At 32.5% G+C, this 10,016-nt stretch overlaps 2 protein-coding genes across 2 annotated transcripts; one reads left to right on the forward strand and one right to left on the reverse strand.

Annotated features, from left to right (window-relative positions):
* Positions 1–1,931: 1,931 nt before the first annotated feature.
* On the forward strand, positions 1,932–4,966 carry LOC145005665 (protein SOSEKI 1-like). The gene is made up of 8 exons (XM_078964779.1): positions 1,932–2,052; positions 2,173–2,263; positions 2,633–2,805; positions 2,908–2,977; positions 3,149–3,267; positions 3,605–4,223; positions 4,355–4,450; positions 4,633–4,966. Exons 3-8 carry the CDS (start codon positions 2,640–2,642, stop codon positions 4,730–4,732), a joined length of 1,170 nt encoding a protein of 389 aa, XP_078820905.1. The 5' UTR covers positions 1,932–2,052; positions 2,173–2,263; positions 2,633–2,639; the 3' UTR covers positions 4,733–4,966.
* Positions 4,967–5,027: 61 nt separating this feature from the next.
* LOC145005551 (transmembrane protein, putative (DUF677)) lies at positions 5,028–7,856 on the reverse strand. Its single transcript, XM_078964634.1, has 2 exons — positions 7,692–7,856; positions 5,028–6,159 (listed from the first exon to the last, which is right to left on the reverse strand). Exons 1-2 carry the CDS (start codon positions 7,738–7,740, stop codon positions 5,120–5,122), a joined length of 1,089 nt encoding a protein of 362 aa, XP_078820760.1. The 5' UTR covers positions 7,741–7,856; the 3' UTR covers positions 5,028–5,119.
* Between the last annotated feature and the right edge of the window lie 2,160 nt (positions 7,857–10,016).

Genomic DNA, 10,016 nt, shown 5'->3' on the forward strand with positions numbered 1-10,016 from the left:
AGACTTGGTCAACATAGTTTGTTATTCAAGCTAAAAACAAATTGACAATAATAGAGTTGGTCAGCATAGTTTGTTACGAATAATTAAAAAAATTATTGTTATAAAATCTTGTTTGTGGGATAACAAACTCAGTGGCTTAAGCCAAAGATTAATGGATGAAGAAGTAACTTTTTGACCAAAGTCTAACCGGTAAAGTGATATTGAGATCCTATTGAAAATTGGCAAAGTAGGATGATATAATGTGTATATACTTTTAAAAAATAGTTGAAATATAATTGTATCATACTGCAATACAGAACTAATCAATATGATTCCGAACGAAATTTTATTTCAATTAGGGTAAAGATCCTAAATGTTGACGAATTATAAGAAAGTTTGGTAGTAGAAATCTAAATTAGCACCTCCAAATAAGTAAAATTGCAATGATGGATGAATCCAGAAGTATAATAATAGTATGTGTAGGTGGTAACAATGCCATGAACTATATTCTGACTGCTGTTGTCTTCAAATTTGAAGAACACATTAGTGTTTTTTTTTTACTTAATACATTACAGACTTAATTAATTCAGAAAGAATGAGTACCAAATATGCAACCAATAAACCTCATGTCAACAGCTATTGAATAATGAGTAGCACCCAAAATGACTTCTGGAGCTCTATACCAAATGGTCAATATCTGAAATGATACAAGTTATTTAGCAATCTTCAAATTTAACTTTTTTTTAAAGAATTTTAACCATTTTGTCAATCGAAATGGTACTTTTTTAAGAATTTTCACCCAAGAGGACGGTCTTCCCATCTTTGTTTACACCTGACTTCACGTCCAACAGTCTATTTGATTTTGTTAATCGCAGTCAAATCCAGAACAAATCAATACTATTTCGATTTGATTACTAAAAACTCTTAGATAGAAACATAAATCGGATACACATAATATAAACCTAAAACCCAAATAAGAGTGATTCAAATCAAAATTCCCGTTAGAATAATAAAAATGGTAAACCAGTTGATTCATAAAAAATCAAATACATCGTGAAGAAGAAAAGCGCAAAGGGAATAATCTTTGGTAGTGAATCTCAATTTCAAGTTGTTGGTGACAAACAAGATGCAGTAGATGCATTGATGGAGAAGAACATTGATAAAAATTAGAGAGATCATCGGCTCTTGAGGAGGAAGAACATGGATAGAAATTGGAGAGATTATCGGCTCTTGATATTATCTTTATCGAAGAGAGAAAGAGGAAGAGAGCAATCCCTATTTTGGAGGAAAAATGGTTATAGACGGTAACAAATGCATATTTGTAGTTCTCTTTTATTACGATGAAATCAGCGAAATTGATCCAGTGGTTTAAAATAATCAATAAAAAACATTGAAGGGGTCAAATTGTTTTAGATGATGTAATTAGGTTTCTGCTTTAATATATATAGAGATATAGAGATCGGTTATTTTTCATAGGTAATTTTCCCCTTAAAAGTAGTTGCATGTTAATATGTTTTAAAATGGTGTGTTTATATTAGTAACAACTAACAAGTTGACAATTCGGGATATATAATTTATGTAAAAAACCATTTTCGTATATAAATAGACAGAAAATGAAACATAATTTAATAAATTAAGTTGTATCTAATCTCACAAATAAATTTGATTGAAAATTCATCTTAAGATAGATATTGCAATTTACTATAAAGCTTTTTTATAAAGAATGTTTTGACTTTTTAGAAGTAATACACAAGTTTATCGGGACAATGAACATTTTCAGCACTGTACTAATAAAGAATTGAAAAAGGGTTTTAAGACTTGAAAAATTCAAACTGTCCTGTAACGTCCTCCAATAATTGTCTCCATTATTTTCTCTTTGGGATTATATAAACTGTTAAACCAGATCATGCGAAAACAGAATGAATCATAGCATAAAAAAGAAATAAAAAAGAAACTTTTGTGGTTTTTAAGAGAACTTAAGTTGGTCAAAAGAGCCATGTAACAAAACCATCTCACGGGAATTCAGATAAAACTTCTCGGGGAGTCGGCCACCTTGCCGTGTTTCTCTATAAGGTAGCTCCATTTCTGTTTCCCATTCCTGCTTTTTGCCCCCCCCCCCCCCCCCCCCCCCCCCCACACACACACACACTACGGTGATCTGACAGAATCCTTCATCTCTTTCGTGATATTCAGATATAACCCTATTATATGTTATCCATCTCTATCTTATATATGGTCCGAGTCTGCTTAGTTATCTCTCACCTCGACAGCTTTATGCATTCAGGTAATCTCGAAACCCGATGTTCAAAACACATGAATTCTTTAGGAAAAATTTATGATTTCTTTATCCCCCATAGGCAAATATTAGCTGTTTTTTGGGAGGCCTGCATATATTATATGGATAAAATGTCTTTTGGTCTTGTAATTAAATATTCATAAACAAAACGAAATCTTGTTGTCTTTTGTCATTTAGTGGAGCATGCATGCCGGCGATTAGAGACAGAGATTTTGTTTTTGCTTATATTTTATTATTGCATTCTTTGAGTTGTATGGGGTAGATAGTAATAGAATTATGGTATCATTCGTAATAGTTACCTAAAAACTTTCAACTTTTTGTTTGCGTGTTGGTTTGTCTTTCGATTTCTCTTTGCAGAGAACTAATGGAGGCGCAACCTCCAGCTGGTAGTGGTGGTGGTGCTCGTGGTGGTGGTGGTGGTGAGATGAGGAAAGTCCACATCGTTTATTTTCTTAGTCATAAAGGGCGTATCGAGCATCCACATCTCATTCGTGTTCATCATCACTCGCGCAATGGAGTTAGATTGAGAGGTTAGTAGTTACTACTATCAAATCATGAAATAGAAATCGTATTGATGTGTATAATCGATCTGAGACTCTATTTTCTTTCTTTTAATATTATTGATGATGAAGATATTAAGAGATGGTTATCGGAGCTACGAGGGAAAGATATGCCAGAGAGCTTTGCTTGGTCATACAAGAGGTTTGATTTTTTTTTTTCTCGTTTTCTCTCTTTCTAATGATCAATTCAACACGGGATTTACCTAAGATTTCAAGAATCCTCATTCATTTGATGCTAAGGGAAATGCATTCTGTAATATGAAAATGTTGTGAGTAACCTGATGACTTATGAGTGTTGATGTGATTCTTGCAGAAGATACAAGGCTGGATATGTATGGCAAGACCTACTGGATGAAGATCTTATAACACCAATCTCTGATAATGAATATGTCCTTAAAGGTTCAGAAATTTCCTCCATCACTATCACTAATGGTAATTTTCACTTTCCTTTATTAGAGTTTTGATGTTTTTGGTGTTTTTTTTTTTGGTATTTCAACAAAAAGCTAATAATTCTAAATACGATTCACATAATTCTACACAAAAACATTTTTAGTATGACCCTTTAATTACCTTGTTACCAAATTCTTTAAAATCCACCTATTTCACTAGGTAGCAATAAGATACTATCCAAATCCACTCATTTACATATAAAATAGTTGAGATTAACCCTTCTCATTCCCCTAGTATACAAACTAGGATCAGAATTCAGTTCAACCAAGCTTAGAGTTCTCTAATACATGGAATCTTAATGTTCAATGTTGTATCACAGATCCTAGTTCATATGGAGAAGAAGAAGTATCCAAACCAAAAAGCACTCCCTCATTCAAGGTTGACATCAAAGATCCAACAATCTCTTTAGTGAAAGAAGCAGAAGAGAATTCAATCAACTCATCAACAAAAACATCATTTGAAATTGAAGAACTTCCTTCGTATGGCTCCGAAACCTCAACCGAAGACACATCAAAGCAACAAGAAGATTATCAATTTCTTGGCCCATGTAAACATGCAGAAGGGCGAAGCCAAAAGAAAACCGAGCTTGATTCCTTACTTGATAATTACTTGAACAAAAACAAGAACGATAATACAAACAAGAAGGATGGAAACCAGAAAGAAACAAGTAGTTCCAAGGCATCCCCATCTTTAAATAATTCGTGTGGAAGATTGGGTGCATCTCATATGTTTCTGAATTTGCTCACATGTGGGATTGTAGACGCCAATGAATCAGCTGTGACAGTAATCAACAGAAGAAATAGTACATCTTCTATGACGAATGTAGCTTCTAGTAAGGATAAAAATATCGGACAAGTTGTAAAAGGAGACAAAATTGGAGGATCTGAAAGGGTTTTCAGAGGCCATTGGCCTAGTTTAGAGCAACAAAGAGAGAGCAGGTAAATGATCAGAAAGCTTAATCATAATTCCCTTCAATTCTCTCCTTGATTCTTTTCGGTTTTTGCTCTTGTGTTTTTTTCGAATTTGAATGCTTCAATAATCGTACATTACACTATATGTTTTTTTTCAGGAAGGAGGGATCAAAGAAGAGTTATAACCTCAATGACTCTAATAACAAAAAGACATTTCCAGTTGGTTATAAGTTTGTGAATGGCCCTTATTGCTCGTATGTTCAATTCTTAATCTCAATATCATCTTAAAAGAAACATATAATATAACAAAATAAATTTTAAAGTATAGTTTATGTTGATTTCTAATATTCTTGAAATTCATATCTAATTGATGCATGATGCATCAAGCCACAATCCGATTATCAATGATGAAAAACATTTTGTATTTTTGATGCAGGCAATGTGGGAGGCAATTCAATCCTGAGAAACTTCACACCCACATGACGTCATGTAGAGGAATGAAATCTTTGATTAAGGCTGCCAAATCGAAGTTCTAAAGCTGTTGGCCACAATCGAAAACATTAAATCATCACTGTTTCAAACTTTAACTTGACATATACACACACATTTTAGTTTCTTTTATAGGATTTAGACACTAGTTATTGATTACTCTTACAGATAATTCTGTAAAGAAGTTTTCTTTCAAATCTCTTCAATGTAAAATCTCCCCCAAGTAATGCATAGCAGTTAATTCAGAAAGCTGCATAAGAAAATGTTGACTAATGCTTAACTTTTGTCTTTAGAGGTTTCCGAACTTTTATATTATACATGGTATTAATTTAAGTAAAAGTATTTATGTTATGCATGTAGTATTTTATTTATCAAGAGTTTTCCAACTACAATGGTTATTGTCAAACAAATTATGAAATACGGTATACACAAAACTAATTCATACAAAGTTCTTTAACAACGAGATTTCTTGCTCTATTGATGGTCATGAAACACAAGTACAAATGCTCCTCTAACTCATCAAGTTGTTCACAGAAACTCAAATCAGTCTTCTTCAATTGTCGACCAAATTCTTCAACACTTTGAACCCGATTATGTCCCCTCTTGAGCCAAAACTTAGTTGTCGCTTTCATATGCTCAAGCTCATCATTGAGTCGACCAACAAGTCGACTCACCGTATCCAAATCCCTATTCAATATATACATCCCCTTAGCCGCCACATCGAGCTGAGCCGATAGCTTAGCCAACTTACCATTCGAACCCAACCCCATTGCCGCCACTACCATCCCAGGAGCCGCCACCATAACCGCTAGACCATGAGTCACGATGATTACAGTCAACGAAACGGTCAAAACCACTAGAGTAACTGCGGATCCATGCTTGATCTTTTTGATCCTTTGAAGCTTCATCTGAGCCATGTCACGGCTCAATTCGAGCCGTTTTAGCAACTTGAAACATGCAAGTTGAACCGCTTGGACGCCTTGAGATGATTTAGGGACTGTGAACGGGTTAACCGAATTTGAAAAGTCGGTTAACCGGGCTTGTATGATCTTAAAATTGCTAATGAAAGAAACTTTTGTGGTTTCAATCGATTTCAAAGCGGTTTTTAGCGAACGATAGTTCGATCTTAATCGATCAACATCTTGTAAAAGTGCCCCACAAACGATAGAAGCGTTTGCGGTTTCAGTGAAGTAATCGGACAAAAGGGTGTGGTTTTTTGCATGGTGGTTAGCCATGGCTAGGATTTGAGTGACTGTTGGTTGATCAGGGTCTAGGAGGTTTTCAGCAAATAGTCGATAGGATGGGAGTCGAGCTGCAGTGACTGAACTAAGAGTTTTGTTTATGGTCGAACCACCATGGGTCGAGTCGAGGACCCGGGTCCAGAAGTCGATGTATGATTGGGTTCTGAACGTATTGGCATACTCTTCACGAACGTCAATTTCCAGTGAACTGCTCGATGAGGTGTGTTTGACTGCTGCATAAATGATAAAACTAAGCAAAATAAGGACATGACAACGTTTTCTAAAACATATGTTAAATCTTTTTTTTTTTTTTTTTTTTTTTTTTTTTTTTTTTTTTTTGTTTATGCAATTAAATGTGATTTTGGACATCACATGGTTATTCGTAAATGATTTGTAGGTAACAATGTTTATCCATACAATAAGTTATGTTTTAAAATATTATACAATAGATTAATAGATTAATGTATAAAGAAAATTTGTTATTAGTTATTTGGTAAAAAAATATTTAACTTCTTACATAATTTTGCTTAGTAAATACTTAAAAAGAATATATCTTTATATGAAGAAGCATTTAATCCTTAATTAAAGTAAGTAATTTCGGGCTAGTTACAATGTTATATACTTTGTTGTGAAAATAAAATCGTTCGTATTTGAAATTTTATTTGTTTTAATCAACTCGTATAATATACGAGTTTTACAACTAGTAAAATATCATTTAGTATTTTGTTTAACATCAATTTATTGCATAAATATATAAAAAGAGACATAACATTCTACAAAATGGATATCTAACTTTTTTTCCTAATGATTTGCCACACAAACATGTGATTTCTTAGACCGGACAATCCTTGTATATGTGCCCAACAATATTTACAAGACGCAAACACAACACAAACTGTAAAATGTGTTGGGAGCATAAAACACAAACATGATAACAAATTTGCATGACGCGTGATAGGACACAAATTAATAGACATGTTTTTCACGGTGTTATGCGAAAACACAAATGGACACGTTTCACTTATAAGACACAAACTTGTTTATATTTATCACATGTCAGTATGAATTTGCTTATACATGTTTATATGTGTCATGTATTAATACAAATTTACATGAATTTATGGGTTTTATACGTGTTACATGTCGATAAAGATTTATTTCGTGTTTTATACGTGTTTAAACATGTAAATTTGTATTTTACAATTTAATACATAAAACACGAATATAAAACTTGTGTAGACACAAATAAACATAAAACATGGATTTCTAAAACACATAAAAGAAAAACTTGTGTCGTGTTCGTGTTGTGTATCAAATTATCAGGTCTAGGATTTTTCTATTTATTTAGGGTTCTATTCAAGAGATAATGATATACTTTTGTGATTTATCTAATATATTATCTTACTTCATTTCGTTTTTTTGATCTTACCGTGTATTAATTTAAAATTCTATTTATTTTAATAATAACATTCAACTAGAAAGTATTTTTTTTATGTGGCAGTTGATTTTTGAATGTATAATGTTATGGTATAAAATTACAAACTAGATTGATTTTTTTTTCAAAATAAATAATTTTAAACACGATATTGTATTTCTAAAAATGAAAACATGATGCTCTAATATACAAAGGAAACAATAGTCATTATTATTTTTGCATTAAATTTTGTATATTAACATGATTTTTCCAAACTGATTAACTTATATATTTTGAAATTACGGTGTTTTGATGAAGGCTAAATATGATAAGTATTGTGAAATTACGTACCATTGCAAGATGATAAGTTGATCGTCGGCATGCATGTCTTAAATCTCATCGTGACTTCGTGAGTGCAGTTAGGATCGTGCTCCAATGGAAAACCCAAAAAGTGGGAAGAAATGATGCAGTTTTCAGGATTCAAATTCGCAAAAAAATATTTAAATAGGAATTTATTGTAATTGAAGAAAGAAGTTGAAGACATAAATTGCGGTCTTTTATAAGTGGGGAGAAGCCTTTGTTCTTTTGGTTTAGTCTTGCTTGGAAGCATTAAAAGATTGATTTTCCTTCAAAAGCTTATGATGAAAGTGAAGAAGCCTTATCCATTTTAACATGATTTCTTTTCATTTTACCAAAAATAGCCTTATACGATAAACTAAATATAGGTTTTTATTTTTCTTATATAAAATACCATATTGAAAAACCTATGCATTTATAGTAGTAACTTCCAATTGAATTGAAAGTATAATGTTATGACATAAAGAAATTTAATTATATATATATATATATATATATATATATATATATATATATATATATATATATATATATATATATATATATATATATATATATATATATATATATATATATATATATTGCATGTAGATTTACAACAAAATATTAAAAAACCTATAAACCATGTTATCTTGTAATAATTGCTAATGGATAATATGTAAATTTCTCATAAAATGTTTCAATGAAAAGTTACTATTTTTTAAATTACCCAAAACAAAAGATTGCTATTTTTCATACTTTGTGTTACTTTAGTTGGAAGAGAGGATGCAGAGGATGAGATTGATAAGCGACGTCTAAGACAACTTGAAAGCAATGTACTCGATTTGGGGGTACATGAACACCAATATATAGTATCATCTTTATCAACCGACAAACCGTATAGTCTTTGTTAACAATGTATTTTCCAATAATTCCAAATCATTATTCCACCATCAAATATAAAACAATATATAGAAAATGGCTCACTATAAGTGCGTTACAATAACAATGGGCCATACTACCAAAATACACAAATATAATAGATACAAAACTACATTTGGTTAACATCCTCTCTTGGTCGAAACGCACGACCGAGAAGGAATGTTTAAATTTGATCTGAAGTCAAGAAACGAAGATGAAGGGAGCTATTTGGTGGAGATATCAGCATACTTAGAGAGCGAATGGACGTGAAGCACACAAATTTAACCCATAGTGACATTTTCTCGCACAAAATAAATGTCAATCTTTATGTGTTTTGTGCGTTGATGTTGAATCGGATTGGCGAATAAGTATATATCTCTAACATTATCATAGTAGACTGCAATGGCTGAAAGAGGTGGAAAGTAGAGCTTGCGTAACAGATTGTGAAGCTAACATGTCTCGACAATGACGTTTTCAACACCTTGAAACTCAGTTTTGGAACTTGACCGGTAGATCGTTCCTTGTTGCTTGGATGACAAAGAGATAAGGCTATGTCAAAGGAAAACACAATATCCTGAAGTGGAATGTCTAGTAGTTAGGCAGCCTACCCAATCAACATTAGAATATGTAAGTATTACAATGTGCTAGCAAGGCTCATATATAGAGTTGGATCAGCTATTGGAGCTATGATACCATCAAAATTAGCTGAGGTATCAGAAGGAGTGCGATCACGTTTGCATTATGAATATTGGCCTACTTAAGAACAGGCCATGGTGATCTCTACTGACTGCAATACCAAGGAAGATATTCAGAGATCCCGGATTAGACATCACGAACTCTGAGCAGAAAGTAGTAATAGTATGTTGAAGAAGCAGTCAAGATAATATCATCTACATAGAGTAGTAAGTAAGCTATATGTATATCATGTGTGAAGATAAAAAGTAAGGAATATGATTAGTTGTTAATGAAGCTATAACTAGTAATGAACTAGGCAGATATGTGTTAACAAGTTCGAGGAGCCTATTTAAAACTATAAAGAGACCTCTTAAGAAGCTTGACATGATCCGGAAATGAGTGGCCACAAAAACCTGATGGATGATGCATGTCTATAGTCTTCTGAAGATGGTAGTTAAAAAACTCATTCTTCACAACTAACTAATAAACAAACCAGTGGTGTGATATAGGCAAGCTAAGGAAGGTCCAAATAATGGCTAGTTTGACAACCGGTTTGAATGTCTTGTCACAGTTAATAACGGGTCGTTAATTACGAACGTTAGCAACCAAGCGACCTTGTATCGAGATAATGACTCATCTGCATTATATTTCATTTTGAACAACCAAATACAATTAACAACATTAGTAGTAGAAGGTCGAAGCCCAAGTACCTAAGTACTGTTATAAATAAGTGCATTATATTCT

Source organism: Lactuca saligna, chromosome 7 (assembly GCF_052625555.1).
Source record: "Lactuca saligna cultivar CGN05327 chromosome 7, ASM5262555v1, whole genome shotgun sequence".
NCBI classification, from domain to species: domain Eukaryota; kingdom Viridiplantae; phylum Streptophyta; class Magnoliopsida; order Asterales; family Asteraceae; genus Lactuca; species Lactuca saligna.

Bases quoted from the DNA above. Each gene is read 5' to 3' on its own strand.
- LOC145005665 (XM_078964779.1), top strand. From the start codon at position 2,640: ATGGAGGCGCAACCTCCAGCTGGTAGTGGTGGTGGTGCTCGTGGTGGT. The intron at 2,806-2,907 runs GTTAGTAGTTAC...TTGATGATGAAG, and splicing joins CAATGGAGTTAGATTGAGAG to ATATTAAGAGATGGTTATCG. The intron at 4,451-4,632 runs GTATGTTCAATT...TTTTTGATGCAG, and splicing joins GTGAATGGCCCTTATTGCTC to GCAATGTGGGAGGCAATTCA.
- LOC145005551 (XM_078964634.1), bottom strand. From the start codon at position 7,740: ATGAGATTTAAGACATGCATGCCGACGATCAACTTATCATCTTGCAAT. The intron at 6,160-7,691 runs GTACGTAATTTC...TCATTTATGCAG, and splicing joins CAACTTATCATCTTGCAATG to CAGTCAAACACACCTCATCG.